We start from the raw sequence: 18792 nt of genomic DNA on the forward strand, positions 1-18792 counted from the left end.
TTGTGAATGAAAGATTTAAGTTATTGACTTTTAACATATTTGCAAACAAATCTCAATACATGCTTTCAATTTGTAAATATGAGTTATTGATTGTTGATTAATGGGTAATGAGCATCTATAAAGAATTAAATCAATAATACAATGAAGTGTGCAAAAACCAAAGGGGTCTGAGTACTTCCTGAATCCACTTTTAACTGTACATTGTATTTTATCCTTGTTTTGTTACCGTTTTATTGCGATTCTACTTCAACTTATATCTTATGAATAAATTGTACTTGTCCTAAAGCTCATTTCCAGTTTTTGTTGCTAATATGCCTCCACAGAAAAGTACAGAAGTCGAGAGCAGCTGTGGTTGTTGAGGATATTGTCTTGACTTGTTATGTGAATAACGACTAGTAAACTGATCTTCATAAATAAAATCAGAGGAATGCATTGAAAAAATAAAAATAAAAAGCAGAGACAAGCGGTGGATGTGGTCAGTATATTATTCTCTTTAAAAAAAGACTTCATTACAAGAGTTGACTTCATTCATTCAGACAGTTTAAGTCTTTATATGCTCAGCTTTCTGGATACTGTTTGTCACTAACTGCATAACAACAAGGAGCGACTGCACTCAGTTCAGAGATCAGTGTTGTTGAGTATCTGGACAGACAGACAGACATCTGACATCATGTAGAAGACATATTATTACTAACCTCTGTACTTCTGAACTGAAAAAAAAACCATGGACGACTGTGGAAACGAGACCTATAAACCTTCAATTGCACATTAAAAGGACTCATTTAACAACAATAAAGAAACTAATCTAGGGGCAGAGCTAATTCATCTCCATTTGAACCTGTTTTGATTAAACTCTTCTTCATATCTTAATACACCTGATTCCAAATGTTTGATGCTAAATTCAACAACGCTGGTCTGTCAGTGAGTCTGTTGGTCCTCAACTCTTTGGTGAAAAGTGAGATGTTTTATCAACTTTCAAAAGGACTGCCATGAAATTTGGTTCAGACATTAATGGTCCCCTGAGGGTGAATATTGACACTGAAGGTGGAAGACAACGTTTCGTCTCATCTGTCCGTTCATGACAGGATATTTCTAAAAGTAAAGGGTGAATTCCCAACAGTCTGAATGCTAGCAGCATGCTAACATGCTAATTGTTTATTATAGACTTTCAGTGATGAACTTCAACCCCTGACCTCGAGTCACTGGATTCTCCCTAAGAACAAAGCTGACAAACAACCTCATCACTAGATCCATCAGCAGCTGTTTGTTAGAGTTTTCCGAGTTGTCATGAACTATAGATGTTAATATTTATCGGAGCACTTTAGGAACTTGACACAGATACCTAAATGAAAGTTCATCTTATAATGGACCTTGAGGGTAAAACCGTCAATAAGGAATCAACTTTTTAATCACAGCCAATTGTGTTTGAGTCTCTGCAGTGAATGGGGAAATGCTAAAATTAGTATGTTAGCAGGCTAACAAGCTTAATGTTACATTATAACATTAGCATGTTAATATCCAAGTGCAGTGTTTTAAAGATGCTAGCATGAGCTAACTGAATTACAGCTGAGACTGATGAAAGTTGTGCGAAGTTTGACGGCATTAAGAAATCTGAAATGTTCTCAAACAGCCACCTTATGAAGATAAAAGCTAAGTAACAACATTAAATCTAGTGTCCCAAAAGAGCATTTTTAGCCCCACTAGTGATAAAGAAAAAATTAATTTCCAACCTGTTTCTCCTCTCACCGCACCTGGCAGAAACAAGATTTTCAGAAACATTCAAACAAAGGAAAAACATGGTAAACAAATATATTATCTTTAAGTAGAATATCCCAGGTGCAGTCTAACAATGTGACTCAATTATCTGTAAACGTTCTACATAATCTGCAGCTTTTTATAAAAAGCTTGTTACATTTTGTTCACTTTTCACAGACCAGTAACCAGTTTGGCATTAAAGCGCACGGATCTCATGCTAAACAGAAAAAAAAAAAGAAAACAGAAAAAGCTGTTGAGTTTACCAAGGCATCGAGACATAATCAACCTCTACTCTATCACTGATTAAAGTTGCTAAACAATGATTAGATTGACTCAGATGAGATGATAATGGTCCTCTGTGTCTGCTGGAGAAACGACTCTTTGCTGAAATGTTCACCTTAACTACTTTATATGGTGACAATCAGTCAGATGTTGTGTTTAAAGCTTGTTCTGCTGCCCCCAAGTGGCCAAAATTAATCAATGACTCCAGCGTTAACTATAATCAATACTGCATTTTGTTTTATGCGTCAGCTTAGAAATCTGTGTCAGTCAATACTCCAGTTTCTGCTACAACAGAGAAACATATAGATGTAGTTTAATCCTTTAAAAAGATCTATTCACTGATACTCTGCTGCTGTAGAGAAAATGTAAATGCATAGTGAATCTAAACAGCAGTGTTCATGTCGCTCTCTAACTCCGCCTCCCTTAAACACACTCAGTCCCCAGCACCATGTGATAATCAACCAGCCCACTCCCTCACCTTTTCTCTATTCATGCAGTGTTCACACGTATATAACATCCATCACATTCAGGACTGTAAGAGCTTTAACAATTTTAAACCTTCCTGATGGGCCAGATCACATGTGAACGCCACCTAACCCCCATCGTTTCTGATTCATGAAAGGTGCAGCCAAGCAGGGCTAAAAACGAGTCCAAATTAATAAAAAAAACAAACAAACAAAAACCCTTCTTTTGTTCCTTTTCCTCTCCTCGCTTCCACCCATGTGTTCATCCCTCTCTCTCTCTTTCTCTTTTTCTTTTTCTCTGGCACATAATGGGTGTTATTTGAGTTCGTATTAAAAGGCGTTGGGCTTTTCTCCTCAGTCCGATGCTACATGATGATTCGTGGCTCCGGGACCGACTCGTTGATGGATTTGTGAGGCAACACGTTGGCTCCGTTCAGATAAAGCTCATCATTCACGATCACATCCTCTCCCAACACCGTCACATTCTCCATACGAACCTGAGGACACACATTAACCAGGAGACAACAATCAGAACAAGTATCGACACATCCAGTATCCAGTGAGTTTTGGTGACATCGTCCTTTACTCACCCACTGGCCGACAGAGGAGCTCCAGCCAACGATGCAGCTCTCCAGCCAGGAGTGCGATCGAACCCGCGCTCCCTTCAGCACCGTGCATCGTTTTATCCTCACACCGTCCTCAACGACCACGCCGGCACCGATGGTCACGTTAGGGCCGATGGTGCAGTTCTCCCCGATCTGAGCCGTCGGATCCTGGAGAGGAAAAAGAAAGAATGGAAGATAATTAAAGAGTTCAGTTGTTTATCTTTATCCAACACAAGAAGGGAACTTAACGACCATAAAACCTGCTGGAAGTTAAAAGAGTTAAGGTGGTCTGCTATGTTTTTCTACTGTATTTCACAAACAGAGAAAGATCAGAAGTCTAAGTTAGAAATTATAAAATGAAATTACAATCAAGTCAAAATTTAAAAAAAGGAAAAGGACAATGACAGAAGGAAAAAAAAGAGTTAAGAATTTTGATTAATGCTATATATATATTGTTTTTTGTTTGAGGACATTTTATAAGAGAGTTTTATAAAATATGTAAAATCATGAAAGAAAATAGAAAAACTTGGTCATGTTTTTGGAAAAGAATATTCCCATTAAACACATTACACTTACAATAAATCAATCTTCAGGGTCTTTGCATTAAAATATGTTACAACATCTTCATTATAAAGTTTAAAACCTATGTTTATATTGAAAATCTGACCAAATGTATAAGGTTAAAAAAGGTTTAAAGCCCATTACTGCACAGCGTGCCATTGCCTTCACTCCCCTGCTGGCCAGGCGTACCATTTTTCCCGTCGTTTCTCCCCCGAATCACAACAGCTATATACGTGAAATTCTACGATGTCTGCAGCTAGAGGAGTTTAAGTTATCACAGAAGGGATCTCTGATATTGTTTCATAAAATCTTTGGCCCCCTGCTGGCCGATATTAGCAATAATCTTACTGTTATTCCTGATCATGCTGAAGACGCTTCTTAAAAGAATTAGCTGCTGGAAAGAGAGAGACCCCGCCCCTCTTTTTCCTTTTCCTTACTATTCAGTTATTTTACTTGTTTTATTTATTTTATGTTGTTATAACTAATTAGTTGTTTATTGTGGCCACAACCGACATTGGGATTGTGGGATTCATGCTGAGGTTTTATTTCCCTCCGATACTTTTGAACTTACCACCAGAACGTTGCCAAGGAAACCGGGTCCAGTGCGTAGCCTCTCGGGGGCGTGTTGCCGTACTGACTGAAGGTACATACACATGCCTGTCAGGAAGTCTTTAGGCTGACCGATGTCCATCCAGAAACCTGCAGACAGACAGACAGCAAAAACAAAACAAGACAAAAACAGACATACAGACAGTGGCAGCAGTTAGTTACCATGGAGACAAGGACACGAAACCACGAGTTTCCTTGTGATCTCCAACAGCTGACGTCACATGATCAGCAGCGAGCGCTACGTCACAACAGCTGCTTCCACTGACTGACAGGCTGACCAGTTATAAGATAAGATAAGAGGTACTTTATCTTTACTGTGTTTAAAGGATCATCATATCGCTGTTTAAACTATAAACTCTACAGGATGTTTCACTTTACTGCCAACCTGCAGACTATTATATTGTTTCCTGCTCAGAGATGTATTATTTTTCTCTTCCTGTGAAATTTATCAGAATTAAATTGACGTCTGGAAGAAAATCAGTCTAAAACCTCAGTGTGTTTTGAAAATGGTGGGAAACAATGAAAAGGCAAATATACTGATTATAAAAACTGAAATTATTACGATGACAATGGAAACATCTCCAGTTCAAGTCCAACCAGGGACCTGTTGCATATCATTGTCCACTCCCTTTCTATCATCCTCTGTCTGATAAAAGGAATAAAAGGAAAATAAAAATAACAAACTTGCCAAAGTCTGAAACAAAACAAACTAAACTGAATTAAAAAAAGATCCAAGAAACAACATTATGTGACCAATTTTTAGTAAATTGAGTCATCCAATTGATTTCGATTAAATGATTTAGCTGTTTTTTCTACATTAACATAAATTATTCTCAGCTTCAGGACCCGTTGCTATGACAACAGATTCAACAACAAATTTGAAGCCAGCTTTAAAGAGCTGATTTAATTAACAATTTCATTGTCTTACGTGTTTACATTTCAGTAGGAAATCACAAGGAAGCTCTCTCACTCTCACACAGTTTAATGAGTCGCTCAGAAAAACAAAGCCACTACGATCTGGAACAGGATCAGTGACTCAGACCAGTCTTTGGTCTGGACTACAGGACGGGAGGGAGGGAGGTTTAACTGCTCAGCTACACGTCTCCACTGAAAAAGCCGACAGCTCCCAGAGAGGGATGCGGGTCTAGAGAAGCACCGATTACAGAGTTGCTCAGCTGATCTGAATCTCGGTTAATTAAAATATCTGGAAACAGTTAACAAATCCTCTGATCCAGCCATCGTGTTTAAAGTGTCTTATTGATATCGGTGCTTCTCTACAAATGATTCCTCTCCAGAACTACATGAGTTCGGGTGTGAAGAAAAAGCCCAAACACTTACGTCTGGTGGGGCAGTGAGCTGAAGAGACCAGAGCGAGCACACGGGTCAACTTCCCACAGTATGTTCTAATATCATGTTAGCACTGCGTCGCTCAGATAAATACAATAAATGACTGAGAACAAAGTTACATAGATGGGAAGAAAGTCTGATGGGTCATAAAACACAACTGTCTGACCTCTTTATAGTGATGTCACAGAATCATCCTCTCTGGTGTATAAAATAAATGATTGTTTTAGTCATTTATCAAGTGAAAATACCAGCTGTAGGTATATTTCCAGTAGTATTTGCTGATTTTCTCTATTTTATATGACTGTAATCTGCATATCTTTGGATTTTAGACTAAATAAAACACTTATAATGAACAACTAATCTTGTTTTATGAAGTCATGAATGAAGCTATACCAAACATTTATATTTTACAGCTTCCTAATTCTGAAGATTTGCTGCTTTTTTTTGTCATACATGGCACTTAATTGAATATCCTTGGGTTTTAAACTGAGTAAACAAAACAAACACTGATTTGGCCTGAATATAAGACAATATTTCATTCTGGAAATTACATTTAAAAAAGTGGGGGTCTTTTTATATTTGATTACTGGACATTTATGTGTTCACAACATCAGAGATCCTTTTTCTGAATAGAGAGAGTAGCAGCATAACACTGACTCCTACAAAGTGTTGCATAATGAGTTTATAATAGTAATAATTTGATTTGTTATTGCTTTTATTCTATTCAATAAATGATTAATCTGGGAAATAATTGACAAAACACATAGTTGTTAGTTGCAGCCATAAAAAAAAAATGGTGTAGTATAATATTGTGTTGTAGTACTGCAGTAGTAGTAATAGTTACCTTGTAGCTCCATCGCGTACAGATGTCCCTCCTGTGCCATGACGGGAAATATCTCTTTCTCTATGGATGTTGGTCTCAGCTGCGCACACACACACACACACGAAGAAATAGAGTCACAAACATAAGAAATGTTAGTACGGTGAAAAAGTAAAACTCACAGTAGTAGAGTGTGTGTGTGTGTGTGTGTGTGTGTGTGTGTCCATGTCACAGACCTGGATCCTGCTGAGCATGCTGGGATTGAAGATGTACATGCCGGCGTTGATCTTGTTGGAGACGAAGACCTGCGGTTTCTCGACGAAGCGGTGGATCCTGCCGCTCTCCGTCTCAAACACCACCACGCCGTACTTCGAGGGCTCCTCCACCCGTGTCACCTTCACACACACACAAAACACAAAACACACACCTGGATGTGAGTGACAGCCTTGAATAGTCAGGCTTACTTCAAAACTGTAGCTTAAACAAAAACATTATTATCTTAATGATGAGCTATCTCGTATCTTGTTCACTGCTTGTCGAGCACTGTAAAGATGTAACCTCATAAATGTTTACTGTAATGGTGGAAAATGTGATTCTAATAGGTGAATTCTAGTGTTACAGGTTATTCATATGGTGGTTTGTTGTATTTGCTTTATGTTTAATTGCACTTGAATGTACACAGTCATGTTTTTAGCACTATATGTCATTTAGATAATGGAGGATAGTTCTAACTGTTTATATTTCAGTACAAATGTCCATGTAGAAACATTAATTTCATATTTGTAATGACACTTCTAAATAAAAAGTGAGGTAAAAGTGAATTTCAAAGGACTCTGAACTTTGTGCCCTGACCAGTAGCCCTGAGCTGTGGAGGCTCGTCACTAGAAAACATTCACAGGAATAATCTCAGTAACGCTCTGTCTCCGTCTCTCACCACGATGGTTCCCTCCTTGCCGTGGTTGCGGTGAAACTGCAGCAGGTCTTTGAAGGGAAAATCACAGATGACGTCCGAGTTGAGGACGAAGAACGGCTCGTTGTCGATGTTCAGCAGCTCTCGAGCCAACGCCAGGGGTCCCGCTGTACACCGACACACACACATGTTAAATCATCATTATTATCTGTTTCTATCAGTCCAGGTCCAAATGGATCTTAGTGCTGCTTTGAGACCTTTTGATCCCTTTGAGTAGAACTAAGACACTAAGACCCAGTATTAAAGTGGTTAAAGTATCTCAAGTTCAAAATACTACACTATAGCCAAAAGTATATAGACAGTTGTGACGCTACACTTGACACACTTTTAAACTCTTAAAGCTTAAGGATCTTTCACAACAAGATGTTTCAATGACTCACGTCACCACACCAAAAATCATGTGACCACACCAAAAGAGGCCTGATTACATCACACTAGTATCCGTCAGTGTGATGTAACGAGGCCTGGACACTGTGGAGGGTTTTAAGAGCTGAAACTAAATAATATACATAAATAATTATATGACTGAATGCTTAATTGTCACCATAGATAAATAAATCACTAATTAAATGAGACATTTATAAATGTTACATTTATTTATTCATTCATGTATGTACTGTACGTTGTATATATTTAATCATTTGTATATCAATTAATTTAGACATTTATTTATCAATTTAATTATTTATTTATTTATGCTTTCATTTATCCATACTGTAACTTGCTGCAGCAGAATAAATAAATCAACTTCAATGAGACATTGAATATATAAAAGCTACATTTATTTGTGTATTCATTTATTTATTTACTTGTATCTTTACAAATTTGTATATTTATTCATTTGGTTATTAATCAATGAACTTATTGTTTATTTATCTATTCATAATTGTATGTATTTGTTTATTTATTTATTTTTTTTTCATTTATTCATAATGTAACTTGCTGCAGAGAAATGAATAAATCTGTCAACTTTACCATCAGAAGTCAGCGGACTTGGCTCTGTGATCACGTTAAACCTTAATCTACTAGTTCTGCCTAATTCAAGATGGCAGCGACGGATCTGAATGAAATCTCACGTGTTACGATAACCGATAAGTTGATATGTTGATATGTTGACATGTTGGCTGTAGCTGAACAGATGGAGACAAATGCCACTGCTGGTGCTTTTTTTAGACCAGCACTGGGGGCTTCACTGAATGAACTGGAATGATTGGAATGAGTAATGGCTTCATAGTGCTAACTCATAGCTCGATCAAAGAGAGCTCGATCGACTGCTTGAGCCTGTAACGTGGTTCATTCACCAAACGGACGCTTTAACCTCTCCTCTGAACTGTGAACTGTTCACAGTACAAATGCTTCATATTGATTTAGTGCCTCAGAAAGCTTTGTTTTGCCCCCTGAAGCATACTGGGCTAAATCAACTGGACTAGTATGCTGGGATGATATGATGAGATATACAGTGAGATACAGATGTGCAGACTCACCTGTTCCAAGAGGCTCCTTCTCATGAGACAAAGAGATACGAATCCCAAGCTGCAGAGAAAACAGAGAAACATTCAGGATACTGTGCAGTCAGCACAATTTTCAACCCACTGCTCTGATTCTGTACAGCAGTGATCAACAACCCTGCAGTGAGCTACTGTCCTGCATATTTTAAGAACACCTGATTCTAATAACTCGTTATTATTAAACCCTTTGACGAACTTCTACAAGCTAATAATTAGAATCAGGTGTGTTAGAGAGGGGAGATACCTAAAACATGCAGGCCAGTAGCTCACCAGGAGCAGGGTTGGAGACCACTGCTCTACACTATTAAAACATATTCATGTATTGATTGTGTGTGCTGATTTGCATCACGGCTGTAACAGTGCATCAGTTTGTTGGACGTACTCTCTCCTCCTGAACTCTCATCTCTCTCTCCAGCAGCTCCGACATGTAGCTCACCGCCAGAACCACGTGATCCACTCCAGCCTACAAATACACACAGAAACAGAGAGAGAGAATGAGACATCAATTAAAGCCTTCTGACTGTAGCTTCATTAAAGAAACTGACAGGAAAGCAGCTGCGTTCAGTAACCCTGAACGTTGCCTCTTCCGTACCTTGACCAGCGCCTCCACCTGGTGCAGCAGGATGGGTTTGTTGCAGAAGTCCACCAGCGGTTTCGGGACGCTCAGGGTGAGCGGTCGCAGCCGGGTCCCATACCCACCCACTAATATCAAAGCCTTCATTGCTTCTGTGGTTTGCAACCGTTACCAGGGCAACCACAACTCATCAATAACGTGACCGGACACAGCCTGAGCAGGAGAGAGGAGAGTCACAGTTAGACATTTTCTATGTGATCAATTTTAATGTCAATCTGCTGAATGGATTATATGGAGGCACATTAACACCAAATTTTAGAAATGATAAAAAATAAAAAATGTGAAACGGTGAGAGAAAGGTATGAGCTTTTAGGTCAAACAGTATGACAATCACATAATTTTGATTTTATTGGTATCTATTTTTTACGTATTTAAACAAATTGAATTTAAAAGCAGTATTTTTGACTTAATGTCTCATCATTTTTTCTCAGAGTTTTTTAAATTTTTATCTAACATTAAATTTACAGTATTTCTTATTTTCATGATGGGAATGGGTTTCCACAGGATTATGAAATCTAACCATGTTTCTTTAATCCTAGAATCTGATTACAGCAAGCAGGTTTCTCGTTCACATGACAGTTAATCATCTTTCTGGAGAAAACGTCAAGTCCATGTGAACACACTGCAGGATAATAAAAATAAATGATTTCTGTAAAACTTGGTATTATTTATTATTATTTTCGAGGTGTTTTAATCTTCTTTGAATGTAAACTAAATATCTTTTGGGGTTTTGGATGGTTGCTCAGAGTAAACTTATTTATTTATTTAACCCTTTCGTACTATTTTCTGATATATTTTTAGACACTTGTATCCATTAATAAGTAAAGTAATAGATAATTGCTGCCTTTTAAAGACCCATAGCCTACAGAAGCTGATCCCATGAGAGGATCTGTGTCCTGCTGATGTCTCTTATATTGAGGCTGTCAGTCATGGTCAGTCATGGTGTTGCCTCAGGTCACTAAAGTTCATTCATTCATTCATTCATTCATTAAGGAAGTCAGTCTTTAGACACATTGGTCTCATTTCAGCCCATTTAAAGTGTCAATAAAAAGGAAAACCAAGGACACAGAGGGAAAAACAAGCTGATAGTAATGTCTCAACTGGACTGTCTCTATTATAAGAAGCTATAATTTGTATTTGAACAGTGGTATGTTTAATAAATCTCAATTATGAGGAGTTTAGAGATAGAAACATGCTGATCTCTGTCATTAGCTCACATTAGCTCAGAAAGCTAACAAGCTTCTCATTTCACTTATTAAACCAGTTTTAACCAGTTATATTATCCTGCTCCTGCGTATTATTTTGTGTAAAATGTAAAATATAAAGAGGGTAAAAACTCACAGCGGTGTGTTTTATCTCCTGATAGTCTTAAAGGAGGATTGAAACTCTGGGAATGACACGTAAGATGTTCAAATCTCAGGTCCTTGTTTGGTTTCCGGTTCAGCGGCGTAGCGTCAAGTTAGCGACGTCACACAAAACAACATCCGGTGAGAGGATTCAAAATAAAACCCCACCAGCCTGTCCTTTTTTTAGTTAAAGGACGGGTTTATATTTATCAACAGTCAGAAATAGGTTATTCCATTCCTCCTGTTTATACTTATCATTACAAGATCCCTTCATAATGTGCTTATAATGTAAGTGATGGAGTCAAATAATCAGTCAAACCTGACTTTTTTTTAGCCTGACCTTAAAAGCAGAAATAAACATTTAACTTAGGGGGAAAAAAGTGATGCCATGCTTTTATTTTAAACATCAAATTGGTCAGTTTCCGGTCTGACTCACTAAATCTTACTAACTTAACGTTTTGCCTCTGTCAGCTGTCAGTGAGTCGGGGGTGTTTATATAGACCGGTGACTGAACTGGAGTACACTAATAGTCCCAAATCATTAGAACATTAATTTGAGGTCTTTTAATTTTATATCTTGACTAAAATAATGGTTAAAGTGCCACAGCTGTCACACTGACCCCATAACCTTTATTTAAACTTTCCTATTACACCCCTAACATAAGACACAGTGGTATGGCCCAAATACTCTGGTCCCGCCTCCTCTTCACTTCTGACCAATCAGAGAAAAACAGCGTGGCGACGGAGGGCGCTGCCACAGTACTGCATCCATACAGTCAATTTACAACCAACACTAAAGAAAAGTCACATCAGAGTCAGGGAATTAAAGGACAGGTGTACAAGTTTTAAGGCTGTCTTAAAACAACAGTCAGGAGACCAAATAAACATTAATACATGTTTTTCTTGCTGTAATTATTCCTCCTGTTCATACTGACCTTTAGAAAATCTTTATAGTGTGCTTACAATGTCAATGATGTGGGACAAAATCTACAGTCCTCCTGCTGTGCTAAAAAAATATTTAAAAGTTTATATGAAGCTTCAGCCATCAAAATGAGTCAAATCAAGTAGATATCTTTTAAAGTCTTTTTAATGCCAAAGACCCTGTTTTTGTTACTATACTTCCACCACAGCTCAACAGGGAAACATAAAGAGGGAATTTGATGTTAAAAAGACTGTAAATGTGTCAGATATCCACTTGAAAAGACTAACTCAGACTACTGAAGCCTCATATAAGACATACATATAAGGTAAGTCAGTGTCCACTGGCTCAGAACTGGATTCTCGTTCTGGTGGCTCGTACATGTCGGGCTGAGTTGACACAACAAAACTGCTGGACGGACCATCTATTTTTAAGGTCTTGGTGGTGAGATATGATTGACAGTTAAATTTTGAGTCAATTTCGGACATTTGGCAGACACGCCCCAAGTGTTTGAGAGCAGAGAGAACAGCTTGATGCCTAATTTTATATACTTGGCAATTTTTTAAATCATTAAAATTTGACGGGGTGGTTAACACACTTTTCTGAGGTATGTCAAACTCAGATCATATATTTATTATTGCTTTACACAGACTTTAATAGTCAGTATGAAGGAAGGAATGATTACAGCATAGAAAACTTCTGTCATTGTTAATTTGGAAACCTAATTGTTGTTTTAAGACAGACTGATAAAATAGTGAATCTGTCCTTTAAATGTTGGAATAATTAAGAATGATCCAATAATCTGACTCAAGCATGTCTGTAGGCTCAAACTTTATTTTTTTTTAAAATAAGGCACCACTGTACAACATGTTGGGCCAAAGTAATAACAATAAATACTTATAATAAAATGTTAATATTAATTAATTAACCATGTGATTGAGAATTAAAGTCAATTAGAGTTTACCTTAGAGAGCAAGAGAAAGCCAACCACATGCCAACAAACCAAAGTAACTGATTCAGAAAAATAAGCATTTTGCACTTAATTACTGTTTGCAGTAACAACCCCAACACTGAATATCAGTGATTCAAATTCTTAATTATTGTACTGTACTATGATACAGTATGAACTTAATCACAACACTTCAGTCATATTGTAGTTTAAGACAGTTCTCCTCTGCTCGTCCATGTTCCTCTCGTCTCTCAGAGATCTTTGGAGAACCTGCAGGAACACATTTCAGACGCCATTCAAGTATAAAAGAAATCCAAAGTCAGATTGGATCGTTTCTCCAGCGTGTTTGACCGGGTGCTTGGAAGTCAGAGGTCAGAGGTCAGAGGTCAGGGGTTCCAGCGCAGGTCACAGACCAGGGCGATGTGGTCGGAGGGGTGAGCCACGCTGGGCAGAGCCTCGTATGTGGTGACCTCTTGGTGGCTCGGCAGAGGGATCATCTGCTCCACCTGCACACAAACACAAACATGGTAGATTCAAGTTGAGCTGCTTTAAAGCAGACAAAGAATATTAACACATTCATTAACACTTCCAGTCAGCTCTCTGCTAACTTGAATGTGGATAAAATAATATTAATAATTATGTGGCTCTTCTAGACTTTCCATGTTATCTGACTGAATGGATCAAACTCTGAAATTACTCATTTCCTAAGGTTTGTGTGACACTCAGTACTTCTTATCCACTGTTTTAAAGTCACAACAGTGGCGACAAAGTAAGCTACAGCAGAGCCTCCGAAGTGAGCTTGAGTTAACAGTATTTTTGTAATTACTCTCATTGCCACAAGGGGGAGACAAAAGTCCTGCAGTCCTGCTTTAAACTTTTCCTGGGCACCTTGCAGCAGTGCACTTCCCAGTTAAGCAATTAAGCTATTCTTTTTCAGTAGTAGTACCAGTACTCATAGTAGTAGTAGTATCAGTATTAGCAGTAGCAGTATTATTACCTGCATGCTGTCTGGCTGTATGAAGATATAATCCAGACAGCCGTGAAATCCTCCCACATAGTTGGTGTAGGCCGGCTGGTTGCAGGCGCTCAGCAGCGGCGGGAAGGTAGAGAGCAACTCCATACTGCAGGACTCCTCCGGACCCGAGCTGCTCCAGTCTGAATGCTCCTGAGGAACCGCAGCCTCCGTGATCAGCTGGAACACACCTGAGACAAGAAGAGGTACATAAACAGAACTCAGACTGCTAGAATAATGAGACATGTTTTATTAAATGTTTAGAAATAAAGGCTTCATCTAAAGTATTTTAAAGAAGGTGTGGTCGTGCCTGTAGTGGTGGAGTTACCTGTGTTTGGGGTGGAGTTGAAGTCTCCACAAAACACCAGGGGGGCTCCAGGTGTGAGCTCGTTGATCACATGACTCAGGTGCTGCATGGCGACGCCCAGCTGGACCAAGCGGACGTTCCCCCCTTCAAAAGGAAGTTTGTTTTTAAGTACTTTAAGGTTTTCAGATCTTCACTCATCTAAAGTGTGTTCAGAGGGATGAGTTGTTCTACCTTTAGGGTGCCAGTACAGGTGGGTGTTGGCCACACACAACTTCCTGTCTGGTTTATTCAGGTCCTCGAGCACAGTGACCTGCAGAGAAATGAGACAGGAAGGTGTCACAACAGAGATTAATAAAAGCTGAAGGTTCACAACATCAAGACTGCAATTTAGAATATTTTTATTATTCTTTAAATCTATTGTTTTTCTGATTAACTCTTTAAAAAATATGCAACACAATTTCCCAAAGCTCAACAAGACTAAATAAAAAACTATTTCTAAGTCCTCGTTCAAATGTACTCTCACTCCGTACAGCAGGTGAACAGCAGTACCTGCAGGGTGGTGGACCTCTGCAGGATCTTATCCTTCAGGGTGCTGTTAGCAGAAACCTTCTCCAGCAGCTCGGTATGGATGGGGTCAGAGGTCAGCGCCTCACTCAGCATGATGTCATGACGGCTCAGCAACTTAAACTTTGACCTAAAAAAATCAAATCAACAACATAATGTTATTTTAAATTTACCTGACTTAATGCTGGATTTAAAAACTTTTAATATCATATCAACAAAATTCAGTAGTTAAAAAATCTGAGATCTGACTAAAGCGTTTCTCTGTGGGCAGCCATCAGCTTTGACAATTCATTGTAACCTTTTTATTCTACTTCACACAGACACAGTAGCATAAATAACTACTTTTAGAGGTGAAGCAACTCAATCCTGAGAACACCGAACTGTGGCTGCATCAGACAATAATGAAAAAACACAGAAGACATTTTATTCAGACCTGCGGTAGAAAGTAGCCAGTCCTTCATGCTGCTTCTCTTTGATCTTGAAAACGCCGTCCAGACCAAAGGCATCAAGAGTTGGAATCAGGCTGTCTGTGAAAACCCCTGAAGAGTCCGGAGAACATGAGGAAAGTCAGAAATCAAGCTCATTCATGCAACTATACACATCAGGAGTCAACATCTGGAGTTCAGTTTTGCTTCTGGATCAAACTGCAAATCTTGTGATATAAATGATTTGATGATGATATGAGACAGAGAAAAGTTGTGAACCCTCAAATTAGAGAGGCTGCAACCAGAGAATGTTTGGTATGTTTATTTGGTAAATTACTTTTAATGGTTAATTGATTATTAAAATTATAGCTGATTCATTTTCTGCTAGTCGGCTCTTCATTTTGTCATGGATTACCTTTGTCGACCTCCTGCAGACAGATGATGTCAGCGTTGTAGCCCGTCAGCTCCTTCTTGATGAGGTTCTGTCTGTAGTCCAGTTGCAGGGCGTAGGGGGCGCAGTACGGGTAAAGCACCGTCTTAGACAGTTCTGTCTGGGCGTAGACGTCGGCCAGGATGTTGTACGACACCACCCTCATGGCCGGCCACTCCGCCTCTCTAATGGTGTAGGCGTGTCGGTTGTCAAACGTGCACACGCCTGGTCCGGCCTCCACGGCTCCCACAGAGATCAGCTCCTTGGCCGGACCGCTGCGAGCTCCGTCTTTGGGGGTGCAGCACAGTTTGAGCCTGCAGCCGATGTCCTGATTGGACGGGACGTGGACTCTTCCGCTTCCTACCTCCATCCAACTGCTGGCCTGACCTGCAACCTCTGCACCAGCTTCAGGACTAAGAGAAGAAAAACAAGGAAGAGAAAATTAAGAACAGGAGTGCTGGATGTCCCGTTATGTCTGTAACTAAATCACATTAAACATGAGATTATTTTATATCAGTCTGGATCACAACAACCTTGATAGTCTTGGTAGTTGCACAGTTCTGCTTTCTAATTTTCAAAAATAGATTATTTCTTATCCTTTAATGACTTGGAGAAAGTTACCTATTATTTATCATTTTCTTTGTGCAGCCCCACTCTTTGGACACTTTCTACAATCAATTATTATATTACTCTGATTTTTCTCTTTGTCCAACTGACCACTATCTTAAACTAAACATGACTCTGGATTACAGCCCATCAAATACTGGATTATTGAAGCCAATACAAAGGAAAAAAATCCAGTAATTATACGTGGATTTATTTTTCTTCTTTGTATTTTACACGGCTAAGGCTCTTCCATGAGCGGTGTCCTTTACAATGTCTGAATTGAATTGATAAGAAATACATTTGGTTATTAAAGTATTATGACCAAATATAACCGAGCTAGACATTTGACTATGTTAACATAAACCTATCAGTGCTCTCTGGTGGAGAAACTGTTTCTAAATGGCTTCAAACATACTGGCATTTCTGTACCACAATTTCTTGTTACTAATCAGTCGATAGTCAATACATCTTAAAAAGTACTGTTCATGCAGGACAGGCTCTTTTTAAATGTCTTGTTTTGTCTGAAGTCTAAAGATACCCAATTATCAATTATGTCCAATAAAGAAAAGCTACAAATGTTTCCAAGTGACATTTCTGTTACTGTTCATTGTTGTTGCTCACCTGATATAACTACCGGCATCTATAAAAGTATAACAGCCTAATATAGGCGGATATATCAGTCATGTTTTAATTTATTTTTTCTTAAAAGGTACAAAAGCATGGTCTAAGGTGGAGGCATGGTTGGGGTTTTATTTGCATTCATGGAGGAAACATACCACTCCAACATCATCACTACCTGCAGAATAACCTCTACCTTACATTACACACATAAAACATCACACATGCAGGATTTATTACATGGATGTTGGATCACTACCCTCTACAAGCTTTGGATCTTTATAACCTGTCAGTACCAACCTACCACTTCACTGTAATTACCTTTTATTTGGGGCATTTTCTTTATACCAGGTGAACTCGCAGTCTTGCAGGTTACCAAACTCCACCTCCAGCTTGGGGCAGACAGGAAACCCAGCCAGCAGGGACAGAGGAAGCTCAGCAGTGGTGAAAGTCGGTGGATTCCTCTGCACAGAGTATTTAACATCTCCAACCTGCAGCACGGATCCATCCTGCCATGCATCTGAGTTCAGCGCTGTGTCTGCCACTTCATCCCCACCGTGGAAGAGCTTCACCACGACCAGCTCTGCAGCTTCACTCGGCTGCTGCACCTTGTTCTTCTTTGACTTCTTCGCCTTGCCTTGCCCCTTGATGATCCCATTAGAGATCCGAGCCAGGACTTTCCCCAGTGTCTCCCCTTGGTCCCGCAGCATTTGTTTGTAGCTGCCCTCCAGACTGAAGGAGATGGTAAGTTTGGGCTCCCCGGGGATGCATCTCACCACGGCCGGCTCCATGCTGCTGCTGCAGGGGAGGAGGCGGCTGCAGGCTTTGGTAAAAGCCCTGGATGAGGAGGGGGAGGAGAGCAGCAGGCGGGGGAGCAGAGAGACAGCTGCAGAGAGATTGTTAAACATGAAGTCAGACCGGCGATAGGAAGAAGACAGCGGAGGCTAAAATAGACTAAACACTACTGTTATCTACCACACAGCTGAGTCTCCTTCCTCACCCCGGTTGTAGATCAGAGCAGTCACAGTTAACCGGAAGAGAAAAGCAACTAAATGATATAACTTCACAAATATGGCTGCTTGTACACTTCTTACATGTAATCACTGCCACCTGCCGGATAGTATTAACATTACACCAGTTATTGGATCGTTGAATCTACTGTATAGAGGGACGAAGTGTTCAATATTAAATGGATTCATGTATGGAGGGCCAAAGTGTTCAATATTACTTTAAAAAAAATTAGTTTATTTGAAACAAAACAAATAGGCTGTGGTTTATAACAAAATAGAAGTTGTTGTTGTTGTTGGGTTGTTTTCGTCTTTCCATCTTTTTTAATGTATCAGTCACTTCCAAGCTAAAGAAGAGAACGGAGACAAAAAAAGAAAGACAAAATAAAACCCAAAGAAAATACACAACAAACAAACAAACAAACAAAAAACAGCCAAGCATTCAAAACAATACAAATGAATAATGGAAAAGATAACAAAACAAACAAGCAGGCAAACAAACAGCACAAGTCACATTATCTCAGTCCACCTCTTTGTTCATCCTGTCTATATTGGTCAAAAATGTTATTTTTAAATATCTGTTTAAACTTGTTTAATGTTCTGCATGTTTTCCTTTCTTCAGTACAGTTGTTCCACAGATGAACTCCTTTTGTTGTAATACAATGATATTTAGCATTTGTCCTCACTGATTGTTTTTTGAACATATATATTCCTCTTGGGTTGTATTTACCTTCCCTCAATTATAATAACCCCCGGACACAGTCTGGTAGTTGTTGGTTTTTGTCTCTGTACATGATTTGAATAGTTTGATTCTACAAAGAGCCAATCAATCAATCAATCAATCAATCAATCAATCAATCAATCAATCAATCAATCAATCAATCAATCTTTATTTTCTAAAGTGCCAAATCACAGCAAAAGTAATCTCAAGGCACTTTTCACATAGAGCACGTCTAGACTGTACTAGGGCTATCGATATCGTGATATGAGACTAGATATTGTCTTTTGGATATCTTAATATCATGATATGGTGTAAGTGTTGTCTTTTCCTGCTT

The 18792-nt window shown here is 38.9% G+C and overlaps 2 protein-coding genes across 3 annotated transcripts; both read right to left on the bottom strand.

Annotated features, from left to right (window-relative positions):
• Positions 1-466: 466 nt before the first annotated feature.
• gmppb (GDP-mannose pyrophosphorylase B) lies at positions 467-10979 on the bottom strand. 2 transcript variants are annotated; one of them, XM_053316280.1, is made up of 10 exons: positions 10897-10979; positions 9514-9708; positions 9304-9384; positions 8898-8946; positions 7378-7520; positions 6680-6838; positions 6468-6546; positions 4239-4366; positions 3092-3274; positions 467-2998 (listed from the first exon to the last, which is right to left on the bottom strand). In XM_053316280.1, the coding sequence occupies exons 2-10, from the start codon at positions 9640-9642 to the stop codon at positions 2867-2869; spliced, it is 1083 nt and encodes a 360-aa protein (XP_053172255.1). In that variant the 5' UTR covers positions 9643-9708; positions 10897-10979; the 3' UTR covers positions 467-2866. The 2 variants fall into 2 exon arrangements, with proteins under 2 accessions (XP_053172255.1, XP_053172254.1); XM_053316279.1 differs by having other exon boundaries at positions 467-3274.
• Positions 10980-12648: 1669 nt separating this feature from the next.
• pde12 (phosphodiesterase 12) lies at positions 12649-17699 on the bottom strand. Its single transcript, XM_053316275.1, has 8 exons — positions 17052-17699; positions 15492-15919; positions 15085-15190; positions 14637-14781; positions 14319-14397; positions 14109-14231; positions 13766-13971; positions 12649-13274 (listed from the first exon to the last, which is right to left on the bottom strand). The coding sequence occupies exons 1-8, from the start codon at positions 17636-17638 to the stop codon at positions 13155-13157; spliced, it is 1794 nt and encodes a 597-aa protein (XP_053172250.1). The 5' UTR covers positions 17639-17699; the 3' UTR covers positions 12649-13154.
• Positions 17700-18792: the final 1093 nt, after the last annotated feature.

This window comes from Scomber japonicus, chromosome 3, assembly GCF_027409825.1.
Source record: "Scomber japonicus isolate fScoJap1 chromosome 3, fScoJap1.pri, whole genome shotgun sequence".
Taxonomy (NCBI): Eukaryota; Metazoa; Chordata; class Actinopteri; order Scombriformes; family Scombridae; genus Scomber; species Scomber japonicus.